This window comes from Ranitomeya variabilis, chromosome 1, assembly GCF_051348905.1.
Source record: "Ranitomeya variabilis isolate aRanVar5 chromosome 1, aRanVar5.hap1, whole genome shotgun sequence".
NCBI lineage: Eukaryota > Metazoa > Chordata > Amphibia > Anura > Dendrobatidae > Ranitomeya > Ranitomeya variabilis.
In genome coordinates this window covers 583,786,720-583,806,681 of record NC_135232.1, presented here as the reverse complement: position 1 = coordinate 583,806,681, position 19,962 = coordinate 583,786,720, and the positions used below count along the sequence as shown (strand labels likewise).

The 19,962-nt window shown below is 45.0% G+C and overlaps 1 protein-coding gene across 1 annotated transcript in view; it reads left to right on the top strand.

Moving 5' to 3' along the window:
• LOC143797694 (uncharacterized) overlaps window positions 1-19,962 on the top strand; it is an 81,984-nt gene that overhangs the window by 22,041 nt on the left and 39,981 nt on the right. Inside the window, exon 4 of the mRNA XM_077281084.1 lies at window positions 1,416-1,523. Coding sequence (XP_077137199.1) covers window positions 1,416-1,523 — 108 coding nt within the window. The remainder of the gene's footprint in view (window positions 1-1,415; window positions 1,524-19,962) is intronic.

Below are 19,962 nucleotides of genomic sequence, written 5' to 3'. Positions count from 1 at the left end.
ACCGTCCGATTTACTTTATCCATGTCTCCATCCCATCAGGAGATTATCTCCCTGCTAGTCATTCTCGAGGGAATTGATGAGGTTCTGTTAGGGATACCAAGGCTACGCTACCACTCTCCTCATATAGAGTGGTCCTCTGGGAGAATTCCGGGATGGAGTGAATCTTGTGAGGCAAGATGTCTGAGGGTGTGCGTTCAGATTGCTACTACTGAAGTACCCGCAGCTCTCCCCAAGCCCTATTGGCCCTATGCGGACGTGTTCTCCAAAAGGGCTGCGGAGACCCTTCCACCCCACCGCCCCTATGACTATCCTTTTGACCTCTTGCCTGGTACAGAGCCTCCTCGGTGTCGAGTCTATCCTCTATCTCTCCTGGAGATGGAGGCGATAATACAAGCAACTCTTAGTTTGTATAGGTGCAAATCCCACCAGCCTGTATACTTGACCGGTTGGCAGTTGAGATGGCCCGACGCGCGTGACCTTCTTTCTTAGGGTGTGTGTGTCAATGCCGGGTAGCGATCCAGGGTCCATTTATAGTCCTATCTGTACATTGATGGCACGGTAAGTAATGGCGCTCGCTCCATAGTGAAGGGCAGTGACGTCAGGCGGCTCGGCGTCCCACGTGACTGATCCACTCCCCGTCCGACGTGTCAGGACAAGGGGCGGAGCTACAGACGCGTTGCCACGGAGACTCCCTTACCAACTACGGAGGAGAGCGCTCACCGCAGGAGGGGGAGGTGAGGGGGCCGATCTTACTGATAATCCATCGCCACGGTGACTGACAAGTTATACAGAGAGCTGTCACAAACAAAGGAGAATAATATAAATACGAGGATAGCAGGATAAATCTGATACCCTCAGTGGAAAGTTAGTGGGCAACAACCCACAAAACAGATTTAATGATAAATGTGCTGTAACTAAATATAAGGGTAGAAGATAGATCTAAATCATCAATAAACGGGCAACAGTCCACATAGCAACTAATATCAAAACAGGTTAGTGATTGATGGGCTGTGACTTATGAGTATTATGGACCCATCAAATTGGGACCCAGTTTACTCCTGCCCATTGTGACTATGTAATGTGAAGCATCATTACAAAGAGAGGTATATTGTGATGTACTCAATATACAATTACTGAGACAAGAAAAGTGAAAAAAGACAAAACTAGTAATACAAAATATTAAAGAGAGAATATATTACAATATTAGGTTATTTATATATGATAATACGTAATTAAGTGATTGCTTGCTCATGATAATTACATATGCTAGTGGACTTCACCGAGTGAAAACAGAGAAATTATAATAATAAATATAGAAGAAAAAGATGCTGCCGCCAGATACGACAGATAGAGGAAGAAAAAAGTCAAATTAATAAGTCCCTATCACTTAATTGTTTTTCTTTCTTTCTTCTTAGAAAGAGAATCCTCCACCCAAGGGCAACATGGAGGACAGCTGCAAGTGAACTCGCACCTCCTTCTCCCCAATCCAGAGACAGAAGTGTCATCCGGACCATCAATTGGTGGTAAGTATGGAAGGATAAATAGATGAATTGTGAAAACTAAAAGACTAAAGTTAAAAACGTGTTAATATAACAAGGTCAAGACATAAATAGATATTAACATCCTAACTTTTTTTAAAGGAAAGGGGCAAAGCTTAAAATTTCATTTAACCCACTGGGCTGAACTGATCCAATCTTGAATATCCATTTGGCTTCTAGTTGAGACAGATTTTTTCTCCAGTTACCTCCTCTCTGACTGATAAAGACCTTATGGATTCCAATCACTTTGAGGAGTTTGGAATCGCAATTGTGGTGGAGTTTGAAATGTCTTGGTATCGGTTTTAAATCCGAGACTATCATAGCATCTTTGGCATTATTTATGTCCCTAACATATTCTCTCACTCGCATTTTTAAAGGTCTAGATATCAGACCTACATATATTTTGTCACTCGGACACATAGCATTATCTACAACACTGTCACGCTGCAGCGATGCAGGTATGTGTAGACTGCACGAGGGAGAGTGGGTGACAGAAAAAGAGGTCACACTTGCCGCACCACAGCCCAGTGCACGCTGCACTGCGCCACCAGGTGGTGACAGAGAGTGGTCAAAACGAGCCAAGTCAGTAAAAGTCGGTAAGCGTATAGTTTAAAGGGGAAAACAGAACTCGTGGTCAAAATACAAGCCGAGGGTCAGAACCAGCCAAGAGCAAAGGTACCAGAGACGTGAGGCAGAGAACGGAGTCAGAGTAAGCCAAAAGGTCAAAAAGCCAGACAGACGTGTCGTAACCAAGACGGAAAACAGGAGACAAAATCAGAGTATAAGCCAAATCACAAGGGGAGGGGAAACTTGGTCAGGTACAGGAGACAGGTCATGTACAGGTAAGGGAGGTCAGAAGCAAAAGGAACACAGGGGTATCACAGGTAACAGTCCCAGCAAGCCCAAAACTATCACTGGCACAGGCTGCCAGCAAGAGCACCAAGAAATAGCCACTCCCAAATCAAAGAGAGGCAGAAATAGTTAACCCCACCATGACCAGGTCGGAGCAGGAGAAACATAGCAAACTCCGACCCGGATCATGACAAACACCCACAGTATTGCATGTTATATGCTGAGTGATTGTAAAATTCTCAGTTCCTGCCTGTGAATCCCAGCCCCGCAATGTGAATAAATCAGAAGACACTGCGGGGCTGGGATTCACAGGCAGGGCGGCCGCACAGGCGCAGTCAGCTAGACTGCATATGAGGACAGACGGGCCACGCTCACTGCGCCTGCCCAAGGCAGGAAAAAAGAGCGCAGGCGTCGGCTCATTTCAAAACAGAGGTGAGGAGGCGGCGCCCGGCACCAAGAAGATTTGAGTGACGGCTGTGTGGTGTCTAAAGCAGGGGGGGGAAGGCCTGCCTCCTCGACTGAAGACAAGGTATTTAGGACAAATTACAAAACTGATTATTTCGGCAGTTACAGCTCCCAGAACTAAAAGAGCCACCTTGTCAGAGTGCAGCATTACTGCTGCACAAGGTGGCTCTTTTAGTTAAAATTGCAATGGGGGGGTTTCAGGTTTCCCCTTAATTTTTTATTTGTAAATGAGGCCAATCGTACAGAAAACGACGTTTCGGCCCTATAGGCCCTTATCAAGGTTATCTATAACAAAGGAAATTGATCTCTGTATATGAGTCATTTTGTTCTTATTTGTATGACCAATTGTATATTTTGATATATTTTCTCTGATTTCCTTTGATATAGATAACCTTCATAAAGGCCTATAGGGCCGAAACTTCATTTTCTGTGCGATTGGCCTTATTTACAAATACAATTTTTTTTTCTTGGCAACATTAAATGCCTCAGGTTAATTCAGTGACTGTTTATCCCTTTTTCCTGTTGGCATTATTATTCTGTGGACAGTAGTCCCCTTACAAATCTTCGCTATATTGTTATATGGAGCATCTTATGGGGCCATAATGAACTGTATCGAGCATTATATGTGACACATTGTTATATGGAGCATCTTATGGGGCCATAATGAACTGTATGGAGCTTTATATGTGACACATTGTTATATGGAGCATCTTATGGGGCCATAATGAACTGTATGGAGCTTTATATGTGACACATTGTTATATGGAGCATCTTATGGGGCCATAATGAACTGTATGGAGCATTATATGTGACACATTGTTATATGGAGCATCTTATGGGGCCATAATGAACTGTATGGAGCATTATGTGTGACACATTGTTATATGGAGCATCTTATGGGGCCATAATGAACTGTATGGAGCTTTATATGTGACACATTGTTATATGGAGCATCTTATGGGGCCATAATGAACTGTATGGAGCACATTGTTATATGGAGCATCTTATGGGGCCATAATGAACTGTATGGAGCTTTATATGTGGCACATTGTTATATGGAGCATCTTATGGGGCCATAATGAACTGTATGGAGCACATTGTTATATGGAGCATCTTATGGGGCCATAATGAACTGTATCGAGCATTATATGTGACACATTGTTATATGGAGCATCTTATGGGGCCATAATAAACTGTATCGAGCATTATATGTGACACATTGTTATATGGAGCATCTTATGGGGCCATAATGAACTGTATCGAGCATTATATGTGACACATTGTTATATGGAGCATCTTATGGGGCCATAACGAACTGTATGGAGCATAAGGCTACGTTCACATTTGCGTTGTGCGCCGCACCGTCGGCGCCGCAGCGCACAACGCAAACAAAAACGCGGCAAAACGTACGCTAAAACGCTGCGTTTTGCGCCGCATGCGTCCTTTTTGGCCGAAAGTTGGACGCAAAAAAAATTAAACTTGAAGCGTTTCTTGCGTCCAACGCTTGCGGCCATGCGGCGCAAAACGCAGCACAACGCATGTCCATGCGCCCCCATGTTAAATATAGGGGCGCATGACGCATGCGGCGATGCTGCGGCGCCCGACGCTGCGGCGCTGACCGCAAATGTGAACGTAGCCTTATATGTGACAGATTGTTATATGGAGCATCTTATGGGGCCATAATGAACTGTATGGAGATTTATATGTGACACATTGTTATATGGAGCATCTTATGGGGCCATAATGAACTGTATGGAGCTTTATATGTGACACATTGTTATATGGAGCATCTTATGGGGCCATAATGAACTGTATGGAGCATTATATGTGACACATTGTTATATGGAGCATCTTATGGGGCCATAATGAACTGTATGGAGCACATTGTTATATGGAGCATCTTATGGGGCCATAATGAACTGTATGGAGCACATTGTTATATGGAGCATCTTATGGGGCCATAATGAACTGTATGGAGCTTTATATGTGGCACATTGTTATATGGAGCATCTTATGGGGCCATAATGAACTGTATCGAGCATTATATGTGACACATTGTTATATGGAGCATCTTATGGGGCCATAATGAACTGTATGGAGCATTATATGTGACACATTGTTATATGGAGCATCTTATGGGGCCATAATGAACTGTATGGAGCTTTATATGTGACACATTGTTATATGGAGCATCTTATGGGGCCATAATGAACTGTATGGAGCACATTGTTATATGGAGCATCTTATGGGGCCATAATGAACTGTATGGAGCTTTATATGTGGCACATTGTTATATGGAGTATCTTATGGGGCCATAATGAACTGTATGGAGCTTTATATGAGGCACATTGTTATATGGAGCATCTTATGGGGCCATAATGAACTGTATGGAGCACATTGTTATATGGAGCATCTTATGGGGCCATAATGAACTGTATGGAGCACATTGTTATATGGAGCATCTTATGGGGCCATAATGAACTATATGGAGCACATTGTTACATGGAGCATCTTATGGGGCCATAATGAACTGTATCGAGCATTATATGTGACACATTGTTATATGGAGCATCTTATGGGGCCATAACGAACTGTATGGATCATTATATGTGACACATTGTTATATGGAGCATCTTATGGGGCCATAATGAACTGTATGGAGCTTTATATGTTACACATTGTTATATGGAGCATCTTATGGGGCCATAATGAACTGTATGGAGCACATTGTTATGTGGAGCATCTTATGGGGCCATAATGAACTGTATGGAGCACATTGTTATATGGAGCATCTTATGGGGCCATAATGAACTGTATGGAGCTTTATATGTGGCACATTGTTATATGGAGCATCTTATGGGGCCATAAAGAACTGTATGGAGCACATTGTTATATGGAGCATCTTATGGGGCCATAATGAACTGTATGGAGCACATTGTTATATGGAGCATCTTATGGGGCCATAATGAACTGTATGGAGCACATTGTTATATGGAGCATCTTATGGGGCCATAATGAACTGTATGGAGCACATTGTTATATGGAGCATCTTATGGGGCCATAATGAACTGTATGGAGCTTTATATGTGGCACATTGTTATATGGAGCGTCTTATGGGGCCATAAAGAACTGTAAGGAGCATTAAATGTGGCATATTTTAACACTTAACCTACTGATGTCTCAATCAATGTTACTTTTATTGGTATCTATTTTTATTTTTGAAATTTACCAGTAGCTGCTCCATTTCCCACCCTAGGCTTATACTCGAATCAATAAGTTTTCCCAGTTTTTTGTGGCAAAATTAGGGATCTCGGCTTATACTCGAGTCGGCTTATACTCGAGTATATACAGTATGTTTGAGCATGGTCTTCAATTTAGTCTAGCTTAGGCAACCCATTCCTGTCCACTTACTTTGGCTATTATGCACTGATGCACTTTATAAGCATGGTCATTAAAATCAATGGGAGATATATACAGGTCCTTCTCAAAAAATTAGCATATAGTGTTAAATTTCATTATTTACCATAATGTAATGATTACAATTAAACTTTCATATATTATAGATTCATTATCCACCAACTGAAATTTGTCAGGTCTTTTATTGTTTTAATACTGATGATTTTGGCCTACAACTCCTGATAACCCAAAAAACCTGTCTCAATAAATTAGCATATCAAGAAAAGGTTCTCTAAACGACCTATTACCCTAATCTTCTGAATCAACTAATTAACTCTAAACACATGCAAAAGATACCTGAGGCTTTTAAAAACTCCCTGCCTGGTTCATTACTCAAAACCCCCATCATGGGTAAGACTAGCGACCTGACAGATGTCAAGAAGGCCATCATTGACACCCTCAAGCAAGAGGGTAAGACCCAGAAAGAAATTTCTCAACAAATAGGCTGTTCCCAGAGTGCTGTATCAAGGCACCTCAATGGTAAGTCTGTTGGAAGGAAACAATGTGGCAGAAAATGCTGTACAACGAGAAGAGGTGACCGGACCCTGAGGAAGATTGTGGAGAAGGACCGATTCCAGACCTTGGGGAACCTGAGGAAGCAGTGGACTGAGTCTGGTGTGGAAACATCCAGAGCCACCGTGCACAGGCGTGTGCAGGAAATGGGCTACAGGTGCCGCATTCCCCAGGTAAAGCCACTTTTGAACCATAAACAGCGGCAGAAGCGCCTGACCTGGGCTACAGAGAAGCAGCACTGGACTGTTGCTAAGTGGTCCCAAGTACTTTTTTCTGATGAAAGCAAATTTTGCATGTCATTCGGAAATCAAGGTGCCAGAGTCTGGAGGAAGACTGGGGAGAAGGAAATGCCAAAATGCCTGAAGTCCAGTGTCAAGTACCCAGTCAGTGATGGTGTGGGGTGCCATGTCAGCTGCTGGTGTTGGTCCACTGTGTTTCATCAAGGGCAGGGTCAATGCAGCTAGCTATCAGGAGATTTTGGAGCACTTCATGCTTCCTGGCACCTGCTCACAGTGCCAAAACCACTGGTAAATGGTTTACTGACCATGGTATTACTGTGCTCAATTGGCCTGCCAACTCTCCTGACCTGAACCCCATAGAGAATCTGTGGGATATTGTGAAGAGAAAGTTGAGAGACGCAAGACCCAACACTCTGGATGAGCTTAAGGCCGCTATTGAAGCATCCTGGGCCTCCATAACATCTCAGCAGTGTCACAGGCTGATTGCCTCCATGCCACGCCGCATTGAAGCAGTCATTTCTGCCAAAGGATTCCCGACCAAGTATTGAGTGCATAACTGAACATTATTATTTGATGGTTTTTTTGTTTGTTATTAAAAAACACTTTTATTTGATTGGACGGGTGAAATATGCTAATTTATTGAGACAGGTTTTTTGGGTTATCAGGAGTTGTAGGCCAAAATCATCAGTATTAAAACAATAAAAGACCTGACAAATTTCAGTTGGTGGATAATGAATCTATAATATATGAAAGTTTAATTGTAATCATTACATTATGGTAAATAATGAAATTTAACACTATATGCTAATTTTTTGAGAAGGACCTGTATAACCAGAAATTTGGCCAGAACAGTCTGAGCTATACACACCAGCCATTGTATCGATCATGGAACTGACTACTTGATCTACTCCCTTGTAGGACGATATTTGTAATTTATTAATTCTCTATGTAGATCTATGTGACCACTTATATTAAATGTTATTTATCCTGTTCATATAGTAGGGGTTACTCATGGTTTAACCCCTTAGTGACAGAGCCAATTTGGTACTTAATGACCGAGCCAATTTTTACAATTCTGACCAGTGTCACTTTAAGGCTACTTTCACACTAGCGTCGGGAACAACCCGTCGCTGTGCGTCGGGCCGACGTTCCCGACGCTAGCGTGGTCTCCGCCGCACAACGGGGGCAGCGGATGCATTTTTCCCACGCATCCGCTGCCCCATTGTGAGGTGCGGGGAAGTGCGGGGAGGTGGGGGCGGAGTTCCGGCCGCGCATGCGCGGTCGGAAAAAGCGGACCGTCGGGAGCAAAAAACGTTACATGTAACGTTTTTTTCTCCCGACGGTCCGCTACCACACGCCCAAGCGTCGCAAAACGGACGCAACGTTTGGCAATGCGTCGCAAATGCGTCGCTAATGTTAGTCTATGACGAAAAAACGTATCCAGCAAGAACTTTTGCTGGATGCGTATTTTCGGCAAAACGACGCATTTGCGATGTATTGCAGTTAACGCTAGTGTGAAAGTAGCCTAAGAGGTTATAACTCTGGAACGCTTTATCGGATCCCGCTGATTCTGATATTGTTTTTTCGTGACATGTTGTACTTCAAGTTAGTGGTAACATTTCTTCGATATTACTTGCGATTATTTATGAAAAAAATGGAAATATGGCGAAAATTTTTAAAATTTTGCAATTTTCAAACTTTGTATTTTTATGCCCTTAAATCAGAGAGCTATGTCACAAAAAATAGTTAATAAATAACATTTCTCACATGTCTACTTTACATCAGCACAATTTTGGAAACAATTTTTTTTTTTTGTTAGGGAGTTATAAGGGTTAAAAGTTGACCAGCAATTTCTCATTTTTACAACACCATGTTTTTTTTAGGGACCACATCACCTTTGAAGTCATTTTGAGGGGTCTATATGATAGAAAATAACCAAGTGTGACACCATTCTAAAAACTGCACCCCTCAAGCTGCTCAAAACCACATTCAAGAAGTTTATTAACCCTTTACGTACTTCACAGGAACTAAAACAATGTGGAAGAAAAAAATGAACATTTTAACTTTTTTTTGCAAACATTGTACTTCAGAACCATTTTTTTTAATTTTCACAAGTGTAAAAACAGAAATTTAACCACAAATTTTGTTGTGCAATTTTTCCTGAGTACGCCGATACCCCATATGTGGCGGTAAACCACTGTTTGGGCGCACCGCAGAGCTTGGAAGTGAAGGAGCACCGTTTGACTTTTTCAATGCAGAATTGGCTGGAATTGAGATCGGATGCCATGTCGCGTTTGGAGAGCCCCTGATGTGCCTAAACAGTGGAAACCCCCCACAAGTGATACCATTTTGGAAACTAGACCCCTTAAGGAACTTATCTAGATGTGTGGTGAGCACTTTGAACCCCCAAGTGCTTCACAGAAGTTTATAACGTAGAGCCGTGAAAATAAAAAATCTCATTTTTTCTACAAAAATGATCTTTTTGCCCCCAAATTTTTATTTTCACAAGGGTAACAGGAGAAATTAGACCACAAAAGTTGTTGTGCAATTTCTCCTGAGTACGTCGATACCCCATATGTGGGGGTAAACCACTGTTTGGGCGCACCGCAGAGCTTGGAAGAGAAGGAGTGTCGTTTTACTTTTTCAATGTAGAATTGGCTGGAATTGAGATCGGACGCCATGTCACGTTTGGAGAGCCGCTGATGTGCCTAAACAGTGGAGACCCCCCACAAATGACAGCATTTTGGAAACTAGACCCCTTAAGGAACTTATCTAGATGTGTGGTGAGCACTTTAAACCCCCAGGTGCTTCACAGAAGTTTATAACGTAGAGCCGTGAAAATAAAAAAAATCGCATTTTTTCTACAAAAATGATCTTTTTGCCTCCAAATTTTTATTTTACCAAGGGTAACAGGAGAAAATGGACCCCAGAAGTTGTTGTACAATTTGTCTTGAGTACGCCGACACCCCATATGTGGGGGTAAACCACTGTTTGGGCGCACGGCAGAGCTTGGAAGGGAAGGAGCGCCATTTTGGAATGCAGACTTTGATAGAATTGTCTGCGGGCGTTATGTTGCGTTTGCAGACCCCTAATGTACCTAAACAGTAGAAACCCCCAACAAGTGACCCCATTTTGGAAAATAGACCCCCCAAGGAACTAATCTAGATATGTGGTGAGAACTTTGAATGCCCAAGTGCTTCACAGAAGTTTATAATGCAGAGTAGTGAAAATAAAAAATATTTTTTTTCCCACAAAAAAGATTTTTTTAGCCCCCAAATTTTTATTTTCACAAGGGTAACAAGAGAAATTGGACCCCAAAAGTTGTTGTCCAATTTGTCCTGAGTATGCTGGTACCCCATATGTGGGGGTAAACCACTGTTTAGGCGCACGGCAGAGCTCGGAAGGGAAGGAGCGCCATTTTGGAATGCAGACTTTGATATAATTGTCTGCGGGCGTTATGTTACGTTTGCAGACCCCTAATGTACCTAAACAGTAGAAACCCCCAACAAGTGACCCCATTTTGGAAAATAGACCCCCCAAGGAACTTATCTAGATATGTAGTGAGAACTTTGAATGCCCAAGTGCTTCACAGAAGTTTATAATGCAGAGTAGTGAAAATAAAAAATATTTTTTTTCCCACAAAAAAGATTTTTTTAGCCCCCAAATTTTTATTTTCACAAGGGTAACGAGAAATTGGACCCCAAAAGTTGTTGTCCAATTTGTCCTGAGTATGCTGGTAACCCATATGTGGGGGTAAACCACTGTTTGGGCGCACGGCAGAGCTCGGAAGGGAAGGAGCGCCATTTTGAAATGCAGGCTTTGATAGAATGGTCTGCGGGCGTTATGTTGTGTTTGCAGAGCCACTGATGTACCTAAACAGTAGAAACCCCCCCACAAGTGACCCCATTTTGAAAACTAGACCCCCCACGGAACTTACCTAGATATGTGGTGAGAACTTTGAATGCCCAAGTGCTTCACAGAAGTTTATAATGCAGAGTAGTGAAAATAGAAAATATTTTTTTTTCCACAAAAAAGATTTTTTAGCCCCCAAGTTTTTATTTTCACAAGGGTAACAAGAGAAATTGGATGCCAATATTTGTTCTCCAATTTGTCCTGAGTATTCTGGTACCCCATATGTGGGGGTAAACCACTGTTTTGGCACACGGCAGAGCTCGGAAGAGAAGGAGCGCCATTTTGGAATTCAGACTTTGATAGAATTGTCTGTGGGTGTTATGTTGCGTTTGCAGAGCCCCTGATGTACCTAAACAGTAGAAACCCCCACAAGTGACCAAATTTTGGAAACTAGACCCCCTAAGGAACTTATCTAGATATGTGGTGAGAACTTTGAATGCTCAAGTGCTTCACAGAAGTTTATAATGCAGAGTAGTGAAAATAAAAAAATATTTTTTTTTCCCACAAAAAAGATTTTTAGCCCCCAAGTTTTTATTTTCACAAGGATAACAGGAGAAATTGGACCCTAAAAGTTGTTGTCCAATTTATCCAGAGTACGCTGATGCCCCATATGTGGGGGTAAACCACTGTTTGGGCGCACGGCAGAGCTCAGAAGGGAGGGAGCACCATTTGACTTTTTAAGCGCAAAATTGGCTGTTGTGTTTGGAGACCCCCTGATGTACCTAAACAGTGGAAACCCCCAAATTATAACTCCAACCCTAACTCCAACACACCCCTAACCCTAATCTCAACCCGATCCATAATCCTAATCACAACCCTAACGATAATCACAACCCTAACCCCAAAACAGCCCTAATCTCAACCCTAACCATAACCCTAATCAAAACCCTAAATCCAACACACCCCTAACCCTAATCCCAACCCTAACCCTAATCCAAACCCTAATCCCAAACGTAACCCTAATCCCAACCCTAATCCCAAACGTAACCCTAATCCCAACCCTAATCCAAACCCTAACCCTAATCCCAACTCTAACCCTAACTTTAGCCCCAACCCTAACCCTAACTTTAGCCCCAACCCTAACCATAACTTTAGCCCCCGTCGTCACAAAAAAAGTTCAATGTAACCTTTTTTTTGTACGTCGCGTCCGCCATTTCCACGCATGCGTGGCCGTAACTCTGCCCCCTCCTCCCCAGGACATAGACTGGGCAGCGGATGCGTTGAAAAACTGCATCCGCTGCCCACGTTGTGCACAATTTTCACAACGTGCGTCGGTATGTCGGGCCGACGCATTGCGACCGCCCCGTACCGACGCAAGTGTGAAAGAAGACTAAGGCTACTTTCACACTAGCGTCGTACTCGGCCCATCGCAGTGTGTCGGGCCGACGTACCGACGCTAGCGTTGTAAGCGCCGCACAACGGGTGCAGCGGATGCTGTTTTTTCAACGCATCCGCTGCCCCATTGTGAGGTGCGGGGAGGCGGGGGCGGAGTTCCGGCCGCGCATGCGCGGTCGGAAATGGCGGACACGTCGCACAAAAAAGTTACATGTAGCTTTTTTTGTGCCGACGGTCCGCCAAAGCACGACGCATCCGTCGCACGATGGATGCGACGTGTGGCAATCCGTCGCAATGCGTCGCTAATGCAAGCCAATGGAGAAAAAACGCATCCTGCAAGCTCTTTTGCAGGATGCGTTTTTTCTCCAACGACGCATTGCGACGGAAGCCAAAAAACGCTTGTGTGAAAGTAGCCTAACCCTAACCCTAAATTTAGCCCCAACCCTAACCCTAGCCCTAACCCTAACCCTAAATTTAGCCCCAACCCTAACCCTAAATTTAGCCCCAACCCTAACCCTAACACTAATTTTAGCCCCAACTCGTCACTCCTGCCGGCCGGCAGATGGCAGCAGATGGCGGGCGCACTGCGCATGCGCCCGCCATGAGGAAAAAGTCGGCCGGCAGGAGAAGACAGAAGAGGACCCAGGGACACCGGGTGAGTATGTTAGGGTCCCCGAATCCTCCTATTTCTCTGTCCTCTGATGTGCGATCACATCAGAGGACAGAGAATTACAGATCGCTTTTTTTTTTTTTTTTTTTCGCGGTCGCCGGTAAACTGTTAATTACCGGCGATCGCAAAACAGGGGTCGGTGCAAACCGACCCCGATCATGTTCTTTGGGGTCTCGGCTACCCCCGGCAGCCGAGACCCCAAAGATCTTCCGGGTGCCGGGCGGCGGGCGCACTGCGCGTGCGCCCGCCATTTTTTCCCTGAAAAAAGATGGCGGCGCCCATCGGGAGCAACGGGGGAGATAGGTGAGTATTGGGGGGCTATTGGGGGCCATCGGGGACCCTATTTCTCTGTCCTCCGATGTGCGATCACATCGGAGGACAGAGAAATTAAAAGGCAAATCGCGTTTTTTTTTTTGTTGTTGCGACCGCCGGTAAACGGTTAATTACCGGCGATCGCAACTCGGGGGTCGGTAAAAACCCCCCGAATCATGTTCTCTGGGGTCTTGGCTACCCTCGGCAACCGAGACCCCAGAGAAAATCCGACTCTGGGGGGCGCTATTCACTTTTTCCACAGCGCCGTTAGTTAACGGCGCTGTGGTTTAAGTACCCTTAGCGGCCGCCGTTAAAAGGCGTATCGGCGGTCGTTAAAGGGTTAACTTGACTTGTTATTTAGCAGTATTTTTTGCATTTGTATTTCTGTCATCAACGTTTTAAAATAAGAATTTCAATAAATATGGATTATTTTATAATATTTGGCGTAGACTTCCAATATTTGGAGGGAATGGTTGAGATTTAGGAAGTGCCATAAGTTTAGGCCAGTTTTTTCTCAAACCTCTATTTTACATACTGAATATTCTATTGTTTGAAAAAAAAATACAAAAAAACAAACAAACATAGCATTCATCTTGCAGGCGGCAGTGCCTGTGCTGTAGCATGATACGATGTATAATATGCATATATTAATTTTATTTAGGAGTTTTGTTGGGAAAAGAAATGATCTTAATCAAAATGGCTCCGGTGGCCGTGCCTGCGCAGTAGCATCTATCGCGTTCTGATAAATGCTACTTCGCAGGCATCGGCACCATTTTGATAGAGCCAAATTATTTTTTTCCCTTCACCGATGACAGCCCACCTGAGAGGGGGATCTGCCCTGTTAGGACAGAAAATCGACTGAAATAAAAGTACCTCTCCCCGCTTCAGTTTATTTCCTGTTCTTGATTTGAACCCTCGTGCTGAAACTTGGGTGAAGAGTTTGTTATTTTTAAGACTTACCCACTCCTGTCCTGGTACAGGAAGAGCAGGCGGTATACCCGTGGTCCGGCCTTCAGGGGATGGAAGCGCCATCCACGGGTCCAGATAGGGTGTTAGTGCACGAGCGGGCGCAGGCAGTACAGACGTTGATGTGACACATCTCTGGATCTGCCACGATGCTCTCCACTGTCTTCCTGTTTGACTCCGTGGTGAGTTGCAGTTCCGGGGGCGTGCTGGAAGCAAGATGGCGGCACCATGAGCGAGAATGCTGGCCGGGATGTGTGGAGACTCAGCGATACTTGGCTGGGGCGGATTGGAGGGGTTAGAGTTGTTTTTGTGACCAGAGGAGGCAGAACCAAGGAGAGCGCTGTAGATCCCCCTTAAAAGGAAGGGTAACCATGGGATAGCGCTTATGTCAAGCTCACTCCATCATAAAGGATTTGGAAGACAGCAGCAGCCATCACAGTAGCAGCATCCAAAAGTACCATTGTCCGCTCACCATCGTGGGCGTAGTAAAGAGAGTAAAATGGCCCTATTAAAAATTTTTCCATAGCTGGAACCTGTACCACCAGCTCCCTTATAATTTGGCAGCAAAAAATAAAGAAGCTGCTTAGGGACAAGACCCCAAGGGATGAAATCCTGGCTAATATGCCCCTGTTACACGGAGCGGCAGCATTTCTTGTGGATATTTCTGCAGACTCTGTCAGGCTAGTGGCTTGGTCAGCAGGTGTAGCAAATGTGGCCAGAGGGGCCTTATGGCTAAATACCTGTCTTGGTGTTTCATTCCATGCAATGGACAATTTCTCTTTGGTAATGAGAGGAGAGGAAATAGCCCGAGACAAAAAGAAGGGCTTTCCTGGATGCTAGGAAAGCTTCCTTTCGGAGGAGAAAATTTAATAGGGGACGTCCTCTGGAACAGAGAAGGAAGTGGGCATTCAAGGGCAGAAATGTCCGGTTTTATGTTCGGCGGGCCCTCTACATCTTCCAAAAAGCCTTCCCAATGACACCAGGTCAGCTGTAGAGGTAAGGCTCTCCCTCTTTCCCCCTGCCTCCGTGAACATCTCCCCCAGTCGCTGGGTCTTGTATCTTGTTAAGGAGGGTCTGAAGATACTTAGTCCATCTTCCATGTCAGACCTTCATAATGGCATCCCACAGGAAGTCACCGGAAGAACAACTTGCCCTGGAAGCAGAGATCATGGGACTCTTGGGAAAACAAGTTTTGTGCGAGATCCTAGAGAAAGAAAAAGGAAGGTGTAAGGAACACCATGACTGTTAAGGCTAACTCAGTACACGTGTTTCGCTATGTCCTGGATGAGTGAGGCAATGCAGTGCACGGAAAGCTTACCGGGGTGGGGCGCAACCGCTGAAGTGCAGGACCTGCGGCATGTGACTGCAGGGGTGCAACCGGGGGTGGAGCCAGCCGCAGCGCTCCCGGAGAAGACAGCGGGTACCGACAGAACAAGAGAAGATCAGGAGAGCTGAGGTCAAAAGCGAGATACAAAAGAGGAATCAAATACAGGCCAAGTATCAGAAACCGGAGAGGGCATGAAAAGTACCAGGGGGACAGGCAGAACGAGTAGTCAGAACAGAACAGAAGTCAGAAACCAGGCAGAACGAATGAGCAGTGCAGAATCAATAGAAAACAGCAAAAACGGGGGACAAAACCGGGCCAGTAACAGAATAGCACACAAGAGCAGGCAGAAGCACACAAGGGTCAAACTACTCAGCCGAGGGCAGAAGTATAACTGACAAAGACCAGAGTCCAGCTGAGGCCATATAATGCCCTAATACTGCCAGAGAGAGGCTGAATAGTCTTAACCCCTGACCCCCATGACAGAAGGGCATTTTATTCCCCCCCTCTTTTGATAAAAAAAAAATGGATGGTTCCTTCAGAACTATTATCAATCTGAGGAAACTCAACCGATGGATTGTAAATCGCTCTTTCAAGATGAAATTGGTGAACACAGCTATAAAGCTGTTATGTCACAACTGTTTCATGGCATTCATCGATTTGAAGGATGTGTATTACCACATCCCAATCCATCCGGACCATCAAAAGTATTTGAGGGTAGGTCTGTATGTCCAGGTACAGGTAAGGCTTCTTTCACACTTCAGTCGTTTGGCGTCAGTCACTTCCGACAAAGTGACGGATCGACGGATCCGTCACAATTGTTGAAAAAACGGATGTAACGGATCCGTTTTTTTGACGGATCCGTTACTCGGGGGTTGTATATACTTTTTGGAGCATGCGCAATTGAAAAAAATTGAAAAAACGGATTGGGGCGACGGATCCGTCGAAATAACGGCTGCGACGGATCCGTCGCCCATAGGTGGCCATTCTATGGAATGACGGACTCGACGGATCCGTCATTTCAACGGATACAAAAAACGTTGCAATGACCGTCAATGTCTAGATGACGTCCGCTAAATTTTGACGGATCCGTCGCATGACGGATGGAACGGACGACCATCCGTCACAATCCGTCGCTAATGCAAGTCTATGGGGAAAAAAACGGATCCGTCGAAAAAAAAAAACGGATCCGTTTTTTGAGGAAAATGACGGTTTTAGACTGACGCCAAACAACTGAAGTGTGAAAGAGGCCTAAAACATTACCAATACAGAGCCCTTCCGATCGGGCTGTCAGTGGCTCAGAGGATTTTCACCAAAGTAATATCAGAGGTGACGACCTACCTTCCTGCTTGGAACACCGTTATCGTCCCTTACCTGGACGACTCCTGACGAGTGGGAAGATAGGGAGACCACTGTGCAGAACAGCTAAAGAATGTAACAATGGTCTGCGCAGAGGTCGTTATGAGGACATTTAGAAGGGAAGGTAGATCTTTCTTCAACAGTCAGAAATTCCCTCTCTTGGTGGGCAGTCAGGTAAAACTTGTCATCAGTGGTCCAGTGGGTAAGGCCCGTACAGGACATAATTGCAACAGATGCGAGCAGCACTGATTGGGGTGCACACCTGAGGAATCACACAGTTCAGAGCACCTGGTCTACTCCAGAGAGAAGCCAGGTATCTAACTGAAAGAGCTATGGGCAGTGGAAAGGGCTCCAAGAGACTTTTTTCCCTTCCTCTTGGGTCGCCATGGCCCGGTCATGTCGGATAACTGAGCGACTGTGGCTTATATCAACCAACAAAGGGGAACAAGGTCCCATACCTTAATCATATCAGCAGACAAACTACTCCAGCTAGAAGAAGAACACTTGTTTTCCCTTTCAGCACTTCATATATGGGTAATATAGAATACAAAGGCAGACTTCATAAGCCGCGAAAGACTGAAACAGGGTGAATAGTCTTTAAATTCACAAATCTTTCAGCAGATAGTTCACACATGGGGGTGGCTGGAGGTAGACGTGCAGCGCCCCAGATGTTATAATCCGGTGGTAGGATCACCAAACTGACCTAATAGGTAAACCTGAATAGTAGGACAAGCTCCGGGGATGTGGGAACTATACCGGCCGCAATCCTGATCCTATCCACACACACTAAAGGCAGCCGTGGAGCGTTACCTAAAAACCTAGACGCCTCTTCACAGCCTGAGAAACTAGCTACCCCTAGAGAGAAAGCAAAGCCTCACTTGCCTCAGAGAAATAACCCCAAAGTTTAGACAGCCCCCCACAAATAATAACGGTGAGTTAAGGGGAAAATACAAACGTAGGAATGAAAAACAGATTTAAGCAAATGAGGACCGCTAACACTAAATAGACAGAAGTGTCATGATCTCAATGGCAAGAGATCATAGCATAAGCATATATAGGAACTAGCTCTTGGAAGATGGGAACTGAGCTGACCATGAACTAAACCTAACGCACAACTAGCAGTGGCCGGGTAGCATGCCTACGTTGATTCTAGATGCCCAGCACCAGCCGGAGGACTAAATAATGCTAGCAGAGGAAAATATTAGTCCTAGCTCACCTCTAGAGAAATACCCCGAAAGGAGACAGAGGCCCCCCACATGTATTGGCGGTGAATTAAGATGAAATAACAAACGTAGTATGAAAATAGGTTTAGCAAATTTGAGGTCCACTTACTACATAGCAGAAGACAGAAAGGACACTTTCATGGTCAGCTGAAAACCCTATCAAAACACCATCCAGAAATTACTTTAAGACTCTGGCATTAACTCATAACACCAGAGTGGCAATTCCTGTTCACAAGAGCTTTCCAGACACAGTAACGAAACTACAGCTGTGAACTGGAACAAAAATGCAAAAACAAACATGGACAAGAGTCCAACTTATCTAGTAGTTGTCTAGGAGCAGGAACAAGCACAGAGAGGCTTCTGATAACATTGTTGACCGGCAAGCAACTAACAGAGAAGCAAGGTTATATAGCGACTCCCACATCTTGATGGGAACAGGTGAACAGAGAAAATGAAGACACCAGTTCAATTCCACCAGTAGCCACCGGGGGAGCCCAGAATCCAAATTCACAACAGTACCCCCCCCTCAAGGAGGGGGCACCGAACCCTCACCAGAACCACCAGGGCGATCAGGATGGGCCCTATGAAAGGTACGAACCAGATCAGAGGCATGAACATCAGATGCATTCACCCAAGAATTATCCTCCTGGCCGTATCCCTTCCACTTGACCAGATACTGGAGTCTCCGTCTGGAAACACGGGAGTCCAAGATTTTCTCCACAACGTACTCCAACTCACCCTCAACCAACACCGGAGCAGGAGGCTCAACGGAAGGCACAACCGGTACCTCATACCTGCGCAATAATGACCGATGAAAAACGTTATGAATAGAAAAGGATGCAGGGAGGTCCAAACGGAAGGAAACAGGGTTAAGAATCTCCAATATCTTATACGGGCCGATAAACCGAGGCTTAAATTTAGGAGAAGAGACCCTCATAGGGACAAAACGAGAAGACAACCACACCAAATCCCCAACACAAAGCCGAGGACCAACACGACGGTGGCGGTTGGCAAAAAGCTGAGTCCTCTCCTGGGACAACCTCAAATTGTCCACCACCTGCCCCCAGATCTGATGCAATCTCTCCACCACAGCATCCACTCCAGGACAATCCGAAGATTCCACCTGACCAGAGGAAAATCGAGGATGAAACCCCGAATTACAGAAAAACGGGGACACCAAAGTGGCAGAGCTGGCCCGATTATTGAGAGCGAACTCCGTCAATGGCAAAAAAGCAACCCAATCATCCTGGTCAGCAGACACAAAACACCTCAGATATGTCTCCAGGGTCTGATTAGTCCGCTCGGTCTGGCCATTCGTCTGAGGATGGAAAGCGGACGAAAAAGATAAATCTATGCCCATCCTACCACAGAATGCCCGCCAAAATCTAGACACGAATTGGGTCCCTCTGTCAGAAACGATATTCTCAGGAATACCATGCAAACGAACAACATTTTGAAAAAACAGAGGAACCAACTCGGAAGAAGAAGGCAACTTGGGCAGAGGAACCAAATGGACCATCTTAGAGAAACGGTCACACACCACCCAGATGACAGACATCTTCTGAGAAACAGGCAGATCTGAAATAAAATCCATCGAGATGTGCGTCCAAGGCCTCTTAGGAATAGGCAAGGGCAACAACAATCCACTAGCCCGAGAACAACAAGGTTTGGCCCGAGCACAAACGTCACAAGACTGCACAAAGCCTCGCACATCTCGTGACAGGGAAGGCCACCAGAAGGACCTTGCCACCAAATCCCTGGTACCAAAAATGCCAGGATGACCTGCCAACGCGGAAGA